The sequence below is a fragment of the Meles meles genome, chromosome 6 (assembly GCF_922984935.1).
Source record: "Meles meles chromosome 6, mMelMel3.1 paternal haplotype, whole genome shotgun sequence".
Lineage (NCBI taxonomy): Eukaryota > Metazoa > Chordata > Mammalia > Carnivora > Mustelidae > Meles > Meles meles.
Genome location: NC_060071.1, coordinates 150,568,935 through 150,589,523, shown reverse-complemented (window position 1 = coordinate 150,589,523; position 20,589 = coordinate 150,568,935). Strand labels below are relative to the sequence as shown.

Genomic DNA, 20,589 nt, shown 5'->3' with positions numbered 1-20,589 from the left:
CCTGTGGTTTCCACGGGGCCTCCTCTCATCCATCAACCCTTCAAGGGTCTCCCTCAGGCCCCCCTCTCCCCAGCTCCTCTGGATCCTTTCCTCATCTGGGAGCACTTTCACCCCTGGGCCTGGCCGTGTGCACCCCACCCACCTGCCCCCGGGACCTGTCCTCGCCAGGTCAAAGCAAAGCCGGTGACCCCCTGTGCCCGGGCACGCCACGCCCCGTAAGCTGTATGCCTCTTCCCACTGAGGAAGACCCCCGGCATGGATGGGCTCAACAAAGATCATGTTTTCCAGCCCTGCACCACCACCCCTCCCCCCAGCAGCCAGGCATGGCCCCGGCCCCGCGTTCCCGAGGTCGCAGGACCAGGAGTCTGGGCGGGGGCTCTGGGATGTCTCCCCAAAGCAGAGGGGCCCCACCACTGTCCGCTTTCTTCCTTCCCGACCCCCGAGGCACAGAGGGGAGGCTGCGGATCGTGATGAGGGCGGCCTGTCCTGGGCTGAATGAGGACCCGCGGTTCCCACTCAGCAGGCGCCCCGGTCAGAGGAACAGGGCCTGAGAAAGACTTTCGGAATCACTGAGCGCTCGGGGTGGTCCCTCTCGAAAGCCCCGTTCCGCCCCCAGCCTCTTCCCTCTCAGGGAGGCTCTCTTAGGAACTGCCCCGAAAACCCCTTCCGGGCTGGTGCCTGGGGGAACTCCTGAGGACCACGGGTTGCCTGGAAACCCCGGCAGCCCCTGCCTTCCTCTCCTGCGGCCCCTGAGTCTGAAGAGCCCTGCCCCAGGGAGCTGGGAGACGGCGGCGCAGTCAGGGCAGCCGATGAACGCAGGTACCGTAAGAAGAGACAAACCCTATTGTCAGCCCCGCAGAGGCGGGCGTCCTGCGTCCCATGTGGGACAGCTCAGTACCTTCCAGAATGATGACTGCGGTCCACTGAGACCCACGGAGGGCCTGGAGCCTGGCGCCCGCCCCTCCCCAGCAGCGGACAGATGACAGCCAGGGATGCACTGATAAGCACGGACGGGAGACGTGGTCTGTCCGCACGGGTGAGGCTGCTTCTCTCTCTGCCTCTCCCCCCGCTGTGCTCGCTCGTTCTCTCAGGTAAATAGATCGAAGCCCAAAGAACAAAGCAAAACCAAAAATCTCTAAGTCCTTACGGACACTCAGAGAGAAACTCGAAGTCCGTAGCTGCCCGTGGAGGACGTCCCCGCCGGCTGGGGGTGTCGTCTGCCTCCGGCCCACGGGGGAGCTCTTGGAGGCTGTGTCTGGGGGAGGCCCGTCCACGGTCTTCACGCCGGCTGAGTCTAGGCGGCGGCTGCAGGAGGGCCCGTTCCGTTCCCTCCTCCTCATTGTGAAGACTTCACAGGCTGGGAGAAGGGACGCTCGTCTGGATACAGATGCCCCGAGACAGCGAGGAGCAGGGCGGTAGGAGACAGCTGTCACGGCCGAATCTCTCGTACCCCAAATCCGTTTGAAATGGAGAGAGGAGGAGCGTGACCTTGCAGTCGGGATAAATGAAGAGCCCAGTGACCCGCCCCAGGGTATCGTGGGGAGGCTGTGGGCCCCCTTCCCCCTGCCTGGAAGACGGTCAGCCCTAAGGCGTAGGGCCCAGATCCCTCGAGCTCATCCCTGGTTCCCTGCAGCCGCGTCCTCCACGGGAGACTTCCTCCCACACCCCTCCCTTGCCCCTCAGGAACTCGTGCCCTAGAAGAAATCATGCAAACCCTCGGGCTGGAGGGGGACCCAGGGAAGGGTTCAGGGGCCTAACTTGAATCCGTGGCCATTCTTGACCGCTCAGCCATGGCTTGGAGGGGACACGGGTCTGGGTTGTGCTTCACACCTGAGCAGGGATCCCCAGGGGAGCAGGTCCCAGAGGAGGGCCTGGGCCCCGAGCACGGACACCCAGTATCCCTGGAGACCCCTGGGCCAGCTGGCCTGCTGAGGCTCTGCCTCCCACGGGTCCCCGGGCCTCTGGTGGCCGCTGCCAAGGGACGGCGGGTCTCAGGCCTGCCCACAGCCTTCCCTCGGCCCGCTGCCGCCCTTTGAGGAAGAGCCGTCCTGGGCCCGAGGGAGGGCAGTGGGCAGACCCGGGCGGGGGTTTCTGGAAGGCTGAGGGAAGCCCTACGCTCAGACCTATACCCACTCTGTGCCCAGCTTTCTAGGTACACAGCAGCCGCCCACGCCCATGACAAGTTGCTGCTCGCGGCGGGCCGAGTGGGAGAGCGGCCGGAGACGCAGGACCCTGCAGCCGGCGGTGGGTGGTGACCCGGAGGTGCCTTGGAGACAGCGCGGAGTCGGGGCGCGCCTCCCGGGGGTGTGCACGTGCCCAGGGTGGGCCACTGCCAACCGTCCCTGCTGCGGCGGGGCACAGGCCACGTCGGAGCTGTGGGTGGTCCGAGAGCCAGGACTGAGTCAGGCCTTGGTGGTGGGAGACGTGCTTTCGTCGCCCCCAGAGCCCAGAAGCAGCTCGCGGGCAGAGGGTGGTGGATAAGGCAGGGGCCACCTGTAGCCCAGGGCGTTTTCTAAGGAGAACGGGGTGGGGCGTTTGCCGGGGAGAGGGACAAGCAGCCGCGCCTGCCAGGGCTGGGCAGTGCCTTGGTGAGGGATGCCGTGTCCCGGGGAACCCATGCGGCCCCTCCCGGGGAAACCCCCCCCCCAGTCCCTGCAGAGTCCCTGGGCTGCGATCAGCTCTGGGGGCCGGGGCTGGGGCCAAGGACAGAACGTGTGGCCCTTTCCGCGGGTGGGACCCCACACCAGGACGGGAAGCGGGGAGGGAAGGCACCACGTGACGTGGCTGGGGCTGTCCCGGGGGCAGGACGAAGGGGTGGGGTGCTGGGGCAGGAGTCGTGGTGGGGCCACCGTGAGCAGAGCCCGGGCTGGGGCTGCTCTCCGAGGGTCCCTCCCCACGCCCCACCACGTCACGTCTGGGGGCTTGGCACCGGCACCTCAGCTGAGCTGGCCCGTCCGTCCCGCCCCAGCTGGGAGGAGTGTCCCCGCGTGTCGCAGCCCTGAGAAGTGCGTCTGGGCCGGTGTTTCCTGCATCTGCCCCGGGAGAGTTCCGAGACATCAGCGAGACGACACCTCGGCCAAACCCACGACGGTTGACGGTGGGGGAGCTGAAAAGGAAGCACTAGGACCCTGCGACTTCCGGAAAGTTCTCAGCTGGGCCGACAGAGAGTGAGTGTGAGGTTTGCCTCCCTGAGTAAGTCATGGGCTCCACGTGCTGGGGGGCACGGGTGGGGGGCAGTGTGGTGACGGGTGGTTTGGTCGAAAAGCAAAGGCGATTGGTTGGCACAACGGTGGGGGCTTGGTCAGGGTCTCAGCCTGGGGTCCCTCCCCGGGAGAGGAGCCGGGGGACCAGTGCGCACTGCTGGGGGGGCAGCAGGGAGTGCGGGTGACAGGGACGGCAGCTTCGGTCTGACCCCGACGTCCCCGCTAGCCTACGATCCCCTCCGCGACGTTCTCACCGTGGCCGTGGCCCATGGGGCCAGAGAGAGCTCAGGGGCCCGTTTGTCCCTGGAGCCTTCCGGGCGCAGCAGGGTTGTGGCTGGTCCTTGGGGTGGGTGGTGGGGGGCATGTCCGAGGCCTGGCTCCCTTGCCTCCAGGGGCTGCCTGGCCCGGGGGCACGTGGCCAAGAGGAAGGACAGGAAGGACAGTGAGGTCTCTGCGGGGGGGATGGCCAGCCTGGTCCCAGGGCATGGTCCTGGGCTGGGCAGCCCGCAGGCCTCTCAGGTCGCTGTCTGGTGCAGGGCATGGGCCGGCGGGGTGTTCCCGTGTCTGCCGAGAAGGGTGCGCCGGCCACCAAGGGCAGGGAGTCGGGCTACACTGTTCTTTCTGGCATGTCTGTGCTCAGGAGGGTGATGAGGTGATGTTTTAGGGACCGGCCAGGTGGAGGGCAGACGCAGAGTCAACTCAGGCAGGGGGGGACAGGACAGGTAAGGATGGACAGGGTGCGGGATGTCGGCCTCATCACCAACAGGAGAAACGCAAATGAGACTTTAAGCCGCACTTTTAGACATCTCTGGGTGGGGGTCGCCTGGCTGGCTCCTGATCTCAGGGCGGTGGGATCAAGCCCCATGCTGGGCGCAGAGATTACTGAAAAGATCTACCCGAATGGGAAGGAGAGAAGTGGGAGCCCACGTGTGTGATGTGCTGTCGTGGCTGACGACTCGGCGTCTCCCTCCCCAGGGTTTACCCCAGACACGAACACAGACATGGAGTCGAGGGGGCGCCTGGGGGCTCTGCGGTGAAGCGTCTGCCTTGGGTCCTGATCCCGGACCGGGGGCCCGCTTCCCCCTCCACTGCTCCCACTTGTGCTCCGTCTGTCTGTCAAACAAGTAAGATCCTGAAAGGAAGGAAGGAATCAAGGATTGGGCGTAGGATGTAGGGAACTTGGAAGAACCCAGACCATCCCGCCGTGGTACAGACGGTCCCGGCCCTGGGGGTTTCAACAACGGTCAGGAGGGGACGCCGCTGGCACGAAGGTCAAGTGAGCCGAGTCAGGGTGAGACTCCTGTGCCTCGTCTACGGCCATACCACCCTGAACGCGCCCGATCTCGTCTGATCTCGGAAGCTAAGCAGGGTCGGGCCTGGTTCGTACTTGGATGGGAGACTCCTGTGCCTCGTCTACGGCCATACCACCCTGAACGCGCCCGATCTCGTCTGATCTCGGAAGCTAAGCAGGGTCGGGCCTGGTTCGTACTTGGATGGGAGACTCCTGTGCCTCTGGCTCTGCTTGAAAAGCCGCGCGGCACAAGGTAAAGCTGCAAATCCAGAGCGTGCGGCACGGGGGACAGAGGCCATGAAGGCAGGGCTCCTCTCGGGGGACAGTGGGCCGATCCAGCAGCATTGTGAGCCGGCCCCCGGCTCGCGGGGGGAGGCCCACTGGGACCCATGAGATGAGATGGGGCAGGGGGACCCGGTGCAGCTGGAGGCAGAGAGGTCTGGTCTGACCAGGAGGACGCGGGTTCACGGGCTCCTGGGGATGTCGAGGCACGCGTGTCCAGGGCCGGCAGGGGACCAGGGCAGGGGGAGGGAGGCCTTGGGCTGACCTGGCCCCACCCACCCCATCGCCCTGTGGCTCCCGCAGCTCCCGCAGAGCACAGACCGAGCACAGGGACCCCCGGGGGTCAGGCCCAGGCTGGTGTCGCAAGCACCAGGCTGGACAAGCTGTGGTTGGCTTGTCCCTCCCTTGGCCCCGGGCTTGGGAGCAGCCAACCGCTGGGTCGGGCCATCCCACGGGGTCTGTCATTCTACCTGCCCTGCTGCGGAGACCCGTCTCTGTGGATCCCCAGGATGGCCCGCCGCTGGCCTGGGGTAGCACCGGGGCCACCCCAAAGCCCTTGTCCCCGACTCACCATGGGGACTGGCCCAGGAAGAGCCGAGCTGCTTTGGGGCGGGGACGCCGGGAGGGAACAGAGTACCGCCGCCCCAACCGTTCTGGGCACTGAGGTCAGCCCCTGGGCCTGGGCCGCCCGCATTCAAGCCACAGGGTGGTGCAAGGGCCCTAACCCTAACCCCGGGCCGCTCTGGGGCCTGCCCGTCTCGGAGGGTTGGGGAACACAGGAAAGTATGAGAAGGTAGGGGCAGTCGGCGGTGGGCAGGGGAGACAGGAAACAGGTCCAGGAAGGAGGCCCGTGGGCGGAGGTCAGAGCGGCACGTCCCTCGGACAGGGAACAGGACGGGCTCTGGGGAGCAAGGTGTGGGCAGCTAGACAGGCAGGGGCGGCGGCGGGTCAGCAGTGCTCAAAGTCAGAGCATCCGGGAGGGCTAGGACCCCTCTCTCAGGCCACCCCCACACCCAGCTCTCTGGCCTGGGCCTGGTGCTGGCCCTAAGGCTCTTTCAGGGTCATCCCTCTCCGTCCCCGTCCCTTCTGTCCAGCAGGGCTGGCCCCAGACCTGGATGCTGGCACCTGGCACGTGAGCAGGCCCCGCATCCCCACCAGGAGCCCCACTCGGCCCTGACCTGTGTGTGTCCCCAGAGCGCGGGCCCCTGGGGCCTCGGGCAGCCCGTGAGAGGGCCCGTCTGCCCGCAGGCCTTGCGCGGGAGGAGAGCACACATTTTCTGTTGCGCCATCGCTTCCTCTGCCGCGCGCAGAAGTGGCCTCCAGAGGCACCAAGCCGCCTCTGCTCCCGTGTGAGTGGGCAGGGCTAGCCCCCAGCTTCCAGAACACTGCCGACCTCCCCGCGCCCCTGCCCCAGGCAGCTCACCCGTCTGAGGAAGGAAATCCGTCCCCCGGGCGAGCTTGGTATGTCCGTCCCCGGCTCCGGGGTCTCCCAAGCCCCCGGGCACCTCCCAGCCACTCCTCCCTGGGGGGCCCTTCTCAGTGGCCCCCCGCCACTGGGTCCCTGCTCTGGGGCAGGCACCTCGCAGGTGCCGCTGCCTGACAGTGGGGAGCGTCGGGCCCATCTCTTTGAAGGGCAGACTCCTGCACATGGTCCTCCGGGGCCAGGCCACAGACCTCAGGCAGAGAGCCCCCAGGGGCCGCCCCGCTTCTCAGTGCAGGTAGTTGAGGGGCCGATCTGCGACCTGGGGCGGGACAGGCAAGGCCCAGTGACCCTCCGGGCACAGTCCTGCTGGCCTATCTGGGACCATCAGCCTGAGAAGGTTAAGACCTCTTGGGGAACGACTGTTTCTAGTCTCCCTTTGTCTGGATTCTCCAGGTACAACCTGAAATCCCTGCTAAGTCACCAAGCTTTCTGTGGCTTTAGACACTCATCCCGGCCACGCTAGTTGCCAGAAAAATAGGCACAAGGGGGGCTCGGGGGCTCATCCACTCTTGGTGCGCAGCTGTTGGTTCCCCATGGCCGTCCCCCCGGAGCAGGCGGCCCGGGGAGGGGAGGAACCAGCGCAGGAGCCCCTGGGCCCAGCCTGTGTTCACAGAGCAGGAGCCAGTGGCCCGGGGGCTCTGGGTGTGCTGTCTGGCCGGTCAGAGGAACGGTGGAGTGTGCGCGCCTCCCGCCGGACTCCCGGGCTGACGAGGACAGAGCTGGTTTAGAAGCGACTCCGCGGAGGGCAGGCAGCCGGCACCCTGGAAACTGCCCCCACCCGCCAGGACCCGCAGTGCCTGAAGACCGGCCCCCACTCCGTGCTCTGCAGGCACCGTGGGCGCTGTCCTGGGGTCCTGGTCCTGTCTCCACGGGCGATGTGCTCTGATGCGCTTCCAGGTCACATGCATGTCCTGTCTTGGCTCATTATGTCACCAGGAAAAATTCCTGGAGAGGATTTTATGTGATCAAAGTTAAGCACATTGAGGATTTGGGAAGCACGTTGCAAAACTGCTCCAACACGTTTGTGCCCATTGATGGTCCCATCAACACAGGAAAGGGCACCCACTTCCTCACGTTCACCAACACTAAGAATCAAGGTTCTTTATTTTTGCCAACCTCAGAGGCAAGAAAAGATTACTGTTTTGACGTCTATGTTCATGCTTCTTTGGTTATAAGTGGTGTTAAGCATTTTTTTTTTTTGGATTTTTGGAGTTGCTTTTATTTCTTTTGTGAATTATCTGCTTATTGGCTTTGAAACGTCCTATTTTTATTGATTTGTAAATGTTCTTTACATAGTAACGACCTGCTGTTGTGTCCCATAGGATAAATACAAGATGTGGCACAGAGTGACGGCTCACTAAGCATCTGTTGAATGACTTAGTTTGTGCTTTAATCTGACTTCCCCACAGTCATTTTCCCTCCTCTTTCTCCAGATCGTTTTGAACTCTCAGAGCAAACTTTCCAGTAGGCTTGACGAGATGCATGACGGGCGCTAGAGAGCCCCCTGGAGCCACCATGATCCCGGAACCCTCACACACGCCAGGTGAGAGCCTCCCGTCGCGTCTCCTTCGACTTTAAACATTCAGGAGGGAGCCTGTGAGACTTTCCGTGCTTTGTCGCCAGCGGGGATACTTACTTCAAAACGTAGCGCGCAAAAGCAGGTCTACTGAAATAAAAGCGACCTCGTAACCAGGGAAGGGGAAGGCCCTCCGTCGGGACATCTGGAGGCGTCTGGTCTTTATTCTTTTGAGGTGCCAGGAAAACACCAGGACCAGGACTGAGGGCCACGGGGCCTCCTAGCATGCCCATTTCAGGGGCAGAGCAGCGGCCCAGGGCTGGCTCACCCCCTCTCCTGGGGCTTCGTCCGCCCCCGCTAGGGAGCTCTTTTCTGCGAGGTCAGGGTCCCCGGTGTGGACCTGTGGGGGAGCCCCAGCAAAGACGGGGCACCCTCTCTCTCCGGCCTGAGAACCGCGCGGTGGCTGCCCTCTCCCTGTGCCCTTCCACCCGCGGCCACAGCTGCCCCAGTCTCCGGGGAAGAAGGCACAAGCCAGCCTGACCGCGCTCACGCCCCCGAGTGCCAGCGTCTCACCTGCACGTGGGGACGTGGGGGCGGCTGCACCTGTCCAGGGCCTTAGGCAGGGAGGGCCCAGGGAAGTCGGCTGCGCGGCCACCCTGCCCGCATCTCGTTGGCAACTCCTACAAACCCAAACGCTGCGTACCGGGGAGGCTGGGGAGGAACTGGAACCCGAGCGCTGCCGGCGGGAGCGCGGGGCCAGCGGCTGCTGGGGAAGGCCATTCGGGGGTTCCTCAAAAAGCCAAAAATAGAACTTCCCTGTGATAGGGCATTTCCACTTCTGGGTGTTCACCCGAAAGAAGTGAAAGCAGGGTGTCGGGGCGAAGCTCCACGCCCACGTCCAGGGCAACACGGATCGTGGGGACCAGCCAGTGCCCCTCCACGGACGGACGCAGGAACAGACGGCTCCAGCCCACACGCGGCGGCTGTGACTCGTCTGCTGCCGGCTGGGGCGTGGGTGGCCCTCGAGGATGTGGTCTGCAGGAGAGAACCCGCGCCCAAGAACACCCACATGGGGGACGTCTGGAGCTGGGGTCAGGGGGCAGCGCGGCAGAGAGGAGCCCCCGCCGCGTGGGGACGGGGCGTCCGTCTCAGGATGACAAGCGTCCTGGGGAGAGACAGCAGGGGCAGCTGCTCGGCAACGGGAATATCAGGACGGCCCTGAGCCCGCGTGAAACGCGAAGACGGTAACTTTTCCATCGTGTGTGTTTTACCAGAAGAAGAGCACCGGCAGAGACGAGTGAGTGGAGGGACGGGGTGCTGGGGCCCACCGGGAGGCTGACCAACCCTGTCGCTCAGGGCTGCGCTGTGGGAGGCCTGAGGACGAAGCCCCGGCAGGGAAGACGCTGCACCCGGCCTCAGTGGCCCTGCCCGGCCAGGCCGCAGAGGCCCCTCGAGGCGTGTGCGCAGCCCATAGGAGCCCCGGCTGGATGCCCACAGCCAGGTCAGCACTGGGGACGTGCTGCTTTCCTGACCGCCTGGACGTCTGCAGGGAGAGGCCACGGTGTGGTGACTCCGGGGCCGCCAGGCTAGAGAAGCACTAGCCACCTTCTGCGCCGTCCCTGAGGCCCGCCAGACCGTGGAGGGGGCTGCCACAGCCACAGAAGCCATCGGCCTGCGTTGGCGTTGGGCTGGCGGCCGTCCACGGCTCCCCGGTGACCTCAGGAGCATGAGCACACTGTGGGGGGGAAGGTGGGGTCCAGGAGCCCAGACTGTGGGAAGCACGAGTCGGCACGAAGGCCACAGGCGTTCAGCTCCGTGATGGGTTCCAGAGGAGGGCAGGGTGAGAGGAGAGGGTCCAGGGAGGCTCTGGGTGCAGGTCAGGCGGTCAGGGGCCCAGAATGGCAGGCTGGGCAGGAGTGGGAGGTGGCTGGGATATGACAGCTTCGTTCCCCGTGGTGGGTCCCCAGAGAGCATGTGAGTCATGGCCATGTCCCGACCCTTAGTGCTGCGGTCACGCCTCAGCACAGCTCCAAAGTCAGACCAGTGGTCGACGGCTCCTCACGGCCTTAGAGGCTGGAGTGCAGGCGTCTGTGTGCTGAAGCTCAAGCAGACCCTTGGGGACCCGCTGCAGGAACGGGGTGAAGAAGGCATCCTGCGCTCCTTCTCCACGGGCAGAGGAGGTCCTGAGCCGGTGGGGGCGAGGGAGCCGGCGGAGCCCCACCACGTGGCCCGTCCCGCGTAGGGTGGACAACGGCGCCCACACAAGAGGCCACAAACTCAGGAGCTGTTACGCCCAGGCCGGAGGGGCACGCGGGCCAGTCGGGCGCTGGATGGACCGTGCCCAGGGCTCCCGCACACTTGAGAGGCCGCAGGCTCTGATGAGCTCCAGACGCTGCCAACGTGCATGGTCTGTTTCCACGGTGGTCCCTGCGAGACGACAGACAGACCAAAGGGTCATTTTCCACCAGCAGAGGCGGGAGTCAGGATTCAAAACCTGAACAAACCCAGAGGAAGCGTGTGCCTGCTTGTCTGGAAGAGAGGCTCGGTTCCAGCCGTCCTGTCCCCGTCCCTCCCAGGGTCTGCCCGGTGTGCGTCCCTGCACATGAATGCCCCCGGCTTAGGGCCGTCCCGCATGGCCTCCAGGTAACCCGACGGCCTCTGCGAAGACTGGCTCCACACTCGGCGGGGTGCTGAGCTGCCTGGAGCAGGTCGTCACCGCGTCGTTCCCAGGGGTGGGGAGCACAGCTCAGCCGGTAGCAGACGACGAAAGGGGAATAGAAACAGAAAGGGCAGACGGGGCCACACAGCGGGGGGCAAAACCATGTCCGTGCTCGACCGCAGTGGAACGGGGCGCAGACCGTCCGGTTTCCGAAACCAGTGGGGGCTTCTCGCAAGTGTGGCGTCTGAAACATGGGGCCGACGTGTGGAGGTGGACGCCTGGGAGGAAGCACCCCAAGTGCACCGTCGTCAAAGAGCTCGTTTATCTCCAGCAGCGCGGACTCACACTCACAGCATGATTGGAAATGAGGCCTCCTTCCTACGGCTGCTGCTGCAAGTTACTACAAACTTACAGGCTAAAAGGTGCAAACTCACCATGGTCATTGTGGGGGGGCCACGGGAGACGGGCTCCACCAGGGGTGCTGGGGAGGAGCCTCCCCCCCACCCCCGTCTGGGCTCCAGAAGCCGCGGCATCCCTGGCTCGCGGCCCCTTCCTCCCTCTTCCAAGCCGCCCGTGGCTGCTGGAACCGTCACATCCCTCCGCATCCATCTCCTGGAAGCGAGGACCCCTGCCTGCCTCGGGCCCCCGGGGCATCCGAGACCCCCTATTGCTCTGTCAGCTGAGTCCTCACCCCCATTGGCTAAGTAGCCGGAACTGCGCAGAAGCCGGCGGGGAGACCCCGTTCACGGGCTCTGGGTTGAGGATGGGCACCTCTCGGTGGGGGGGTCATTCTGCCTGCCGTGGAGATGAAGAGCATCACGACACGATGACCCGGGGTCGATTCCTCTGGAGCCACAACCAGGGCTCGGACCCCTTACCCGTGGGTCACGAGAGAGAAAGCCAACCCTGCGAGAACCTCAAGGAAAAGTGGGCACGCCCACCCTCCGCCGGGCAGTCGAGGCAGTCTTCGGTCAGGATGGCGCCGGCCTGGGTGGGTGGGGGGAGGGCGGGGGGGCGGAGCGACCCGCCTGTGGGAACGTGCGCGTGCCAGCCCTCGCTCCTCAGGGACCACCCTTTGAGGACCGGCCTCGGGGCGCTGCAAGGACTGGGTCCGGCCCCAGCCCGTGCATCCGTCCACGATGCTGTCCGGTTGGAGACCAGAGATGGGAGAGGCCTTTTGAGGAGCCCACTCGGAGCTGTGCCCCTGGTGTGTCCAGCCCGGAGCCAGCTCGAGTCTCGCCCTTTCTGAGCGCCACGACGTCTCTCCCGGGGGGTTCCCAGGGACACCTGTGCTCACGCTTGTCTCTGTCCCGCAGGAAACGCCAGCACCGCGACCAGCCCCGTGCCAGTGACCGGGCTTCCCGGCATGGGCGCCTCGAGCTGTAACGCGTCCTTCGAGGACAGCAGGGTGTTCCTGGTGGTCGTGTACAGCGCGGTGTTCGCCGTGGGGCTGCCGGCCAACTGCGTGACGGCGGGGCTCACGCTGCTGCAGGTGCTGCAGGGTAACGTGCTGGCCGTCTACCTGTTCAGCCTGGCGCTGTGCGAGCTGCTGTACATCGGCACGCTGCCGCTCTGGGCCGTCTACATCCAGAACCAGCACCGCTGGACCCTGGGCGTCTGGGCCTGCAGGGTGACCGGCTACATCTTCTTCTGCAACCTGTACGTGAGCATTCTGTTCCTGTGCTGCATCTCCTGCGACCGCTTCCTGGCCGTGGTGTACGCGCTGGAGAGCCGCGGCCGCCGCCAGCAGCGCACCGCCGTCCTCGTGTCCGCGTCCGTCTTTGTGCTGGTCGGGCTCGCCCACAGCCCGGTGTTCAGAATGGGAGGGGAGCCGACGTGCTTCGAGGCGCCGATGGACACCGAGGTCGTGGCGTTCTACTACCTGCGCTTCACGCTGGGCTTCGCCGTCCCGCTCGCCGTCATCGCCTTCACCAACCGGCGCGTCTTCAGGAGCGTCAAGCAGAGCGCGGGCCTGAGCGACACCCAGAAGACGAAGGTGAAGCGCTCGGTCATCGCGGTCGTGACCATCTTCCTGGTCTGCTTCGCCCCGTACCACTTGGTGCTCCTCACCAAAGCCGTGGCCTATTCCTACTACAGGGGACAGCTGGACGTCTCGCGCGACTTCGAGGTCAAGCTCTGCCAGCTCTCCGCAGTGTTCCTGTGCCTGTCCACGGTGAACAGCGTGGCCGACCCCATCATCTACGTGCTGGCCACGGACTGCTCACGGCAAGAGGTGTCCAGAATCCACAGGGGGTGGAAAAAGTGCTCCGCGAGCGCCGACGTCCCCAAGCACACGTGTTCCAAGGGCTCAGAGGAGCTGTCGCTGCCCACATTGCCCACAAATGACTCCACGTTCCCCAGGGCCATCCACCCCCTGGAGTCTGGGCCGGCCACATGGAGCTCCTCGCTGGACACCTTGGAGAGGCTGGATGAAGAGTCCCACTGAGCCCGGTGCCCTGCAGGGCAGGGCGGCTGGCGTGGGAGCCCGGGGGCCTGGGGTGTGGCTTCCCCACCCACTGAACTTGCTAGCCAGGGTCCATGGTGCTGGCTGTGAAGTCCCCTCTGGAAAACATGCCGCCGTTTTCTCGTTCCTGGAGCCATGCCCTCCATAAGCCCTGACCTTGGGATCCCAGCGCCTCTAGGCTGTCCCACTGGGCCCCATGCAGAAGGTGGCCACATGCAGGAATCCCGGCGACGCATGGCAGGCAGGACGGCCTCGTCCTCGGCTCTCAAGCTCGCTGGCTCACCCAGCTATTAGCGAGCAGCAGGGCTGTTGGCAGAGGCCTCCCGCCTGCCCAGTGCGGCCAGCAGCTGGCCCGTGCCATGCCCTGGGTACGGCACCGTGATACCCTCATCTTCCACGCTCTTCTGTGAGCACGGCTTGGATGACTGTGATCGCACAACATGGGACCTTTGTGTCCTGCTCAAAATGCCTCTGCCAACTGGGCCCTCCGCACAGTGCCTGGTTGTGGGGGGACCACCGAGGTCTGCGAGAGGGGGGCAGCAGCCCAGCCCCAGGGGCCCCAGGCTGCTCTGTGCCGAGCCGGTCTGAGGCCGCAGGCTGCTGTGGACCCCACAGGCGAGCTTCCAGCAGGGCGGCCAACGTATGTCCTGGAGGGTGCCCAGGCCGGAGATGCTGGTGGACACCCCAGGAGGGTGACACAGCCGGCAAAGGGGCTCAGAGAAGAGTTGGAAACCCTCCGCATCAAGGCTCCCTGGCCTCACTGTCAGCGGAGTGGCCACCGAGGACTCGGAAAGGGGCATCAGGAGGGAGCAGGTGACGCCCCGGGCCGCCAGCCCCGCGGCAAGGTGCGGAGTGCCAGTGGGGCATGGAGCCAGGCCCACCACGAGCCCTGGACTCGGGTCCCGGCTCTGCCCCGGCCAGCCTCGTCACGGCCAGGTCATGGGGCGGCCTAGCTTTCCTGCCTGTCACAGGGTCGATGACACCTACCTCGTCAGTCAGTTTCGGGGGCTGACCCACTACCTGCGCCCAGGCCCTGAAGCAGGAGCCCTGCAGGCTGCACGCCCCACGGGGGGCCCAGGCACCCCCAGGCACCTGCCCTTCACAGGTGCTAAGTTACATTCTCGTGTCTGTAAGGCAGCTAGCCGGCCACTGTCCTTCCTTGCTGGAGGAGACACCGACCAGATATATTTAGAAAATAAGCCTGGAATAAAGATGCAAAATGCACGCCAGTCCCAGGTTCCTTTCTTTTTTATTTATTTATTTATTGGACAGACAGAGGTCACAAGTAGGCAGAGAGGCAGGCGGGTGCAGGGAGCACCCGCGGGTGCAGCGGGAGCAGGCTCCCTGCTGAGCAGAGAGCCCGACGCGGGGCTCGATCCCAGGACCACTCGGCTCCAGGGGCCATCTGGACTCACAGGTGCTGCCGGCCCTGTGTGCCCTGCCGGGGCGACCACCCTCTGTCCTCTTTCCTCCGGGAGCTGAGCCTGCCCCTTGGGCACCAGGGTGACCAGGCTGTCGAGGGCCCCTGGCAGGAGCACAAGTGTCCCAGCTGGGGGGTCTTCCTGGTCTTTCCAAGCTTCCATGCTTCAGCCTGAAAAGCTGCCACAAGCCGCCTGGTCCTGGAGCCTCGGTACTGCCCTGGGACCAGCGTTTTCAAGACAGGAGGGAAGGACGGCGGGCGGCCCCAGCTCTGGGCGAGGGGTCCCATGGACGCCTCCTCAGGTGGCCAGTCGCGTGGCGCTGGGGCAGCCTGTGCCCTGGTGATGGAGAGGTCCCAGGAAGGCCGGTGCGTGGGCGGGGCTATGGGCGGGGCCGGCTGTGGGCGGGGCCGCGGTGGGCGGGGTCTGGAGGCTGCAGCCAGGGCAGGCGGGGCTGGGGCAGGGTGAACCGGGGTCCAGGGTCAGAAGGGGTGACCTGGAGGGTCTCCTTCCCTGGGGGGGGCCTCGGGGGGGTCTGCAGTGACGGCATGGGACACATGAAATTAGAAAATGTGTGTGAGGAGGGACAGTGACCACTGGGGACGAGGAGAAGCTCTGTGCTGAGGGCCAGCTTGGGTGTCCGCACTCAGACACCAACCAATCCTCTGTCCACGGTGTGCAGGCTGCGTCCACCTTAGCTGGGGGGCTGCTAAGGGGCCCCCGATGCCGTGGGTCAGGTACATGCCGGGTGCGGGGGCACCCAGGGCAAGTCTTGGGGGCAGCAGGCAGAGGGCGGTGGGCCCGAATCCCAGCTGGATGGGGCAGCTGGGGACGCGGGCGAGGGCTGGCCTGGGGGCCAGGGACAGGCTGCGTCAGCCCCTCCTGGCCGTGCTCCCCCTCTCGACGACAAGCGCCGGCCTTGCCTTCACTCACTGACCGCAGACCCTTCACCTTTCCATCGGACTCACGTTGTTCACGGAAACGACTCTGGTGAGCCATGGGCTTGCCGAGTGCTAGTGACCAGACCAGGGATCCGCGCACGAGACCTTTCCTCGCCCAGCCACCTGCTCCCTCTCACGCACGCTCACTCTGGGCCTCGCTCCTCCCGCGCCATCAGTCCCTGCACTATGCTGGAGGTGGGAGCCCAGAGGCCCCTGCAGCACGGCCCCCACCACCTGGGGCGCATGCCCACACCCTACCCTCCTGGGCTCTCTCCTCAAGTGTGTCCAGACAGGGTGGGCTCCCCGGGATAGGGAGCATCCTGCCATCGGCTCCCGGGACAGGACCTGTGCCTGAATCATCCCCTTCCTATTCCTCGAGGAACCGAGGGGGACCAAGGGTCACGTGTGTGGGTGAGCTCGGTGCTGGCCGGGAACCCAGCCAGGCTCACCCCACATTTCAGGGCCCACATGGACCAGATGTCCTCCTGCTTCCTGCCCTGACAGGTGCACAGGTCGGGCCCCTCCTCAGCCCACCCCAGGCTCCTGACCCTGCTGGTGGCACCCTGGGCACGTCCCTCAGGAGAAGCCAAACAGCGGGGCACGTGGCCTGGGAGTTCTGGGGTGCCATGGTCCGCAGTTGGTCTAGAAGGGCTGCAGTTCCCCCAGCCTGAAGCCTCTGACCTCGGAAGGGAGGCTGCAGGGAAGGGTCTTGGGGCAGCCCACGTGCAGGCCCTCCTGGGTGATGCCCAGCGAGTGCGGAGCACTGGCCACGGACATCCCGACAGAACCCCAAGCTCTGGACGCAGGTGCGCTCTCCGCACGCCCTCTGACTCAGGGGTCGGCAGGACGGCTCTGCGGAGACGTTCCTTCCCCTTTGTCTCCACCATTTTCAGGAAGGGCCACAGTACCTGCCCAGGCTGCTGGGGACACTGAGATCATGCATGTCCCTGGCCCAAGCTGGCCTGACATGAGGGTGTGCCCGGAGTCAGTTAGACGCTGGTCTTGGCGTCTGGGGAGGATGCCAGGTCCATTCCTGACAAAGGCCAGGCGTTCCGGGGGCGGCCCTGGAGGTGCAGCGCGCAGACACCAGGGGGCAGCACCGCCGCAGGGGCCGGAGCTGGCCCTCCAGGAGGAAGGCCTGGGGACCACAGACAGGACATGCGGAGACCAGCCACCTCGGGGCTGACGCCAAAAGCCCCCTGGGCCTGGAGCTGGGTCTGAGAAGAAGAGGAACGGCGAGTGGCCTTGAGTCCTGGTGACAAGGGACAGCCACAGTACTGTTGTCAGTGACATCAGCCCCTCCCCGGCCCCCCACCAGTGAGATGCGGCTGGGGCAGGGGTGAGGCGAGAGGGTGGAGGCCACCGGGCAGAGACTCAGCCCCCTGGGCAGGGCAACGTGGCGGCGGCCAGGCGAGCGGTGGCCAAGGAAGCCCTCCCAGGACGCGTCCAGCACACCTCCTTCAGGACAGGGTCCCTTGCTCCGGAGAGCGGGTCAGAGGGGACAGGTGTTGGTGTGGCCAGGGCCGAGCTCCCGCCCAGAGCTGGCGGTAACCTAGCGGGTGCGGCTGCTTCGGGAAACAGCCTGGCGGTCCTCCGTCAGCTCCCCAGGAGCCACCCCCGCCCAGCAGCACCGCCCCCTAGGGCGCCCGCGGCCACTCTCAATGGCCAGAGGCTGGACACGGGCTGGACTTTCCCACGGTGGGACACAGGCGGCATCGCGGAGGGACCGAGAGCACCACTGAATGACGGGAGCAGACACGAGAGGTCACAGCCAGTGGGGTTCCAGTTCTGTGAAATGCCCCAGAACCGGGGACTCTGTAAGGACAGAGCCGAGGAGGGTTTGCCAGGGGCTGGGAGGGGAGGGGGTGACCACCACAGCGTCCAGGGCCCCTCCGGAGGTGATGTCCCAAAGGGGCAGTCCGGGGCCACCGTGGCTCAAAGGAGGGCGGGCTGAGAACCCCAGCCCCCACGGCCGGGAGAGGCCCCGACCCAGCCCCTTGCGGTTTGAGACAACGGGGAGGGGAGCAGGCAGGGCGGCCGAGGGTCCACCTTCCAGCAGCCTCAGCCCCGGGCAGTCAGCTGGGGAGGTCAGCAGGGCTGACTCAGGAGAAGTCACTGTCCTCCGTCACAATCATGGCCTGGAGAGGAGCAGCCCTGCCCCGCCTGCCCCTTCTGCCCCTGGGTGTGGGCCCGGGGTGGGCTCCGATGGTTCTTCCAAGGGCAGCCTGCTTCCAGATCACCCAGGGGGCCTGGTAAAGCAGGGAAGGGACCCAGCCCCACCTTCCTGAGTCGGAGAATTCGCATCTGTAGCAAGTTCCCAGGAGGTCCTGAAGTCCACACACTGAGAACCTCTGCTCTCTGCCCCGTGCCGTCAGAAAGGCTCCTATCCCATTCCGGCCAGTGAGAGGTGGGCCAGGGATTCAGTTTGCTTCCTGGAGGAAAGGCTCTCCCTTCCCCTGGACCAGCTGTGAGGCCAGGTGCAAGGTCCGGAGCTGCAGCAGCCACTCTGAGACTGTGGGCAAAGCCATCGAAGCAGAACGCACAAAGGGGAGGCCCTGCTCATCCCACTCCTTGGCCTCATCAGGGCTAGTGATGCTCCCCTGCAGTCCACCACTGCTCCTGTGCCCGGGGCCTGCTCTGCTCGAAGGAGGGGCAGCCGCCCCCACCCCGCTGTCCCCTCCTTCAGCTCTCCCACATGAGCACTCCCCGTTGTGTCTCCTGTTGCTCTCTCCCTCCTGCCAGCCCCACGTCTGCTCACACAGCTGCCCACGTTCGTCCTTGCAGACAGCAGGCCCCGCGGGCACTCTCCCCACCACAGCCTGCGATCCTGCTCTCCTTGGACGGCAGAGGTTACACGCTTTTGCACAACCGTCCAGACTATTCCTAAACATTTACTTGCCTACCTAGGCCACTGTGGAAACTATGTGGAATTGTTTGCTTTTATCCAACTTTTTATTTCAAAATAATTTCCAATTTATAGAAAAGTGGTACACTTAGTACAAAAACACTCTGGGTTCTCTCTCTCTTCCTGAAGATTCCCTGATTGTCGCCCTTTCCTCGTTATAATTATTTCTGCGCCGTCCGAGAATAAGTTGCAGACACAACGCCCGTTGCCCTCAACACCCGAGAGAGTGTTTTCGGAGCCACGGGACTGTGCATAACTGTGTGCAACCTTCGGGGTCAGGAGATCAATCGCCGCTGATGTAGCGCGCACTGTCTCGGTGACGTCCTCTGGCATCTCTGCAGAGCATCCCCCGCCTCGGCTTGCTGGTCTCCTGTGCTGCCGCCTGTCTGCAGGCCGCTGGAGGGAGTCCCCGTGCTCCCCATCACCCACTGCCCGTGGAGCCCAGCACGGCTCCTGCGGTGGCCTGGCGGCCTGTTGCTGGGGTAGGACGACACCTGCCAGCAGCCCCGGCGTGGAGAGAGCTGATGAGCCCGCTGCGCTCCGTCGTTCATGAGCAGATTGTGGAGAGAGAGTGTGGGAGCAGCTCGACGAGGCTGGGGACTTCCATCTCGGGGGTGCGCGCTCTTCTTCCTGGAAGTGCGTCGGCACGGATTCTGGACGCTGCTTTGCTCCAGGCACCGCCGTCCCTAAGTTCCAGCGGGTTCCTGCATCCTTCTGACACATCTCGCTTTGTGTGGACGCGTCCTGACCTTCTGGGACCGGGTGCTGAGCTGACTCGGCTCAGCCTTTCCTCTGAGGAGCCCCGGCTCCTCTCTGCGGAGAGCGGCGAGAGCAAGAGCGGGGCCGGGATGCGCTCTGGGGCCGGGCAGCCGGTTCCAGCCTGGACGGGGTGTGTGCGCCTCCACAAACCACACGGGCGCGTCTGCATCTCTCCACGTCTGTGTGCACGACACCGAGTGTGCTCTGTGACGTCTGGCCCCGGCCTGACCCGGCAGCCGCCTGTCCTCGCGCCCCTTCCCCTTGCCTTCGGCACTCAGGATTTACCTGCGGGCGTGGTGGCCAGAGGCTGGTTTCTGAGGAGGGAAGGGGAAGGAGGGAAAGGAGCTGAGTGTCAAGCCTGAAGGGGCTGAGGTTTCACCTGCTTGCAAGTGGCAGGGGCGCTCCGTGTCAGGGATGCTGGCCAAGACCTGGGACACGGGAGCCGGTCACGCGCGGTGCAGCGGGTCCGTTTCAGGCCGCCTCCCTCGGGCCCCGGGCGGATGTGGTGCGCACAGGGCGGAGCCTGCGTCTGGACGACACTAGGCTTCCAGGGCGCTGGGGTCAAGCCTGTTCACCCGCCCCGGGCCGAAGCATCCGCGGGATCCCGGACAGCAGGTCTGTCCTCCCCCTCGAGGGAGAGTCGATGCTGTCTGTCCTTCCCGGTGATCTGCTCACAGCGACCCTGGTAAGAGCTGCCAAGGCCTCTGCTCAGGAGACGGCAGAACGCAGGAGCCCAGAGAGCTGCCTCCCACTCAGGTCATGTCGTGGAGAATTACACACCCCGCGTGCGGCTGCGGGTCCGTCTTCCTCACGGGCCTGGCTCGCGGGCCGGGCACCGCGGTGGTGCAGGTGGGTCAGGGCCAGGCCCCGTTTGATGGCCCAGAGCTCCACGCCAGGTGTCTCCGCACTCACGGGCTCTCGGCCCACTCCTAAGAGCTCTGCTCCCCAGTCCCCGCCGCAGTGCCTGTCCCCACGGAGGAGCCTGTCCCGGCGGCCTGCAGCCACCCGCCCCGGAGTCACACCCCAGCATTGCCCCTTACTCTCCCGGACCAGCTAGTGCCTGCGTCACGCACCCACCGGAGTCACTGGCCGCGAGGCCGACAGTCCGGCTGGAACGTGGGAGCAGGCTCTGCCGCGGGAGGACAGTCCCGGCGCAGCTCGGAGCAAGGCGGTGGCAGGTGGCCCGGCACGCATGGGCTGATTCTTCCTCTGCCGAGAGGCTGGCAGATGCGAGGTGGGTATGAGCAGAAGAGGGGTGTTGGGAGGACCCCGAGGTCTTTGGCCGAGCCGCAGGTGGCTGACTGGACTGGCCATGGAAACACGACACTTTTGTTTCAGGCGTGTGACTTTGCCAGCGTCTATGAGACATGGAGGGGTGAGACAGGAGGGGTGGCTCTGGGGGCACCGCTGGCCGTCCGCAGGTCAGACGTGCGGCACGGATCAGGCATGCGGCCGGAACATCCTCGGCTGAAGCTGGGGTCCTGCACGCTCAAGCGGGTGCCGGGCTCCATTCCTGCTGTTGTGGGTCGCCAGGCGGAAAGCCCCACTTCCCGTGGCTGCCGGCCTGCCAGGGGCTGCCCTCGGCGGTGCGGGGTGCCCACACACCTTCTCTCGCGGCCCCTCCCTCCTCAAAACCAGCGGAGGTGGGCGCCCCCGTCCTTGTCTTGC

The 20,589-nt window shown here is 65.3% G+C and overlaps 1 protein-coding gene across 6 annotated transcripts; it reads left to right on the top strand.

The window, feature by feature from the left end:
* Positions 1-485: 485 nt before the first annotated feature.
* GPR132 (G protein-coupled receptor 132) lies at positions 486-14,122 on the top strand. Of its 6 annotated transcripts, XM_046007270.1 has the most exons (5): positions 486-1,036; positions 2,145-2,244; positions 2,969-3,192; positions 7,693-7,802; positions 11,751-14,122. In XM_046007270.1, the coding sequence occupies exons 4-5, from the start codon at positions 7,742-7,744 to the stop codon at positions 12,878-12,880; spliced, it is 1,191 nt and encodes a 396-aa protein (XP_045863226.1). In that variant the 5' UTR covers positions 486-1,036; positions 2,145-2,244; positions 2,969-3,192; positions 7,693-7,741; the 3' UTR covers positions 12,881-14,122. The 6 variants fall into 6 exon arrangements, with proteins under 6 accessions (XP_045863226.1, XP_045863227.1, XP_045863225.1 ...); XM_046007271.1 differs by lacking the exons at positions 486-1,036; positions 2,145-2,244 and having other exon boundaries at positions 2,857-3,167; XM_046007269.1 differs by lacking the exons at positions 486-1,036; positions 2,145-2,244 and having other exon boundaries at positions 2,857-3,192.
* Positions 14,123-20,589: the final 6,467 nt, after the last annotated feature.

Coding starts and splice junctions, on each gene's coding strand:
- GPR132 (XM_046007270.1), top strand. CDS start 7,742: ATGACGGGCGCTAGAGAGCCCCCTGGAGCCACCATGATCCCGGAACCC. Junction 7,803..11,750: donor GGAACCCTCACACACGCCAG/GTGAGAGCCTCC, acceptor TCTGTCCCGCAG/GAAACGCCAGCACCGCGACC.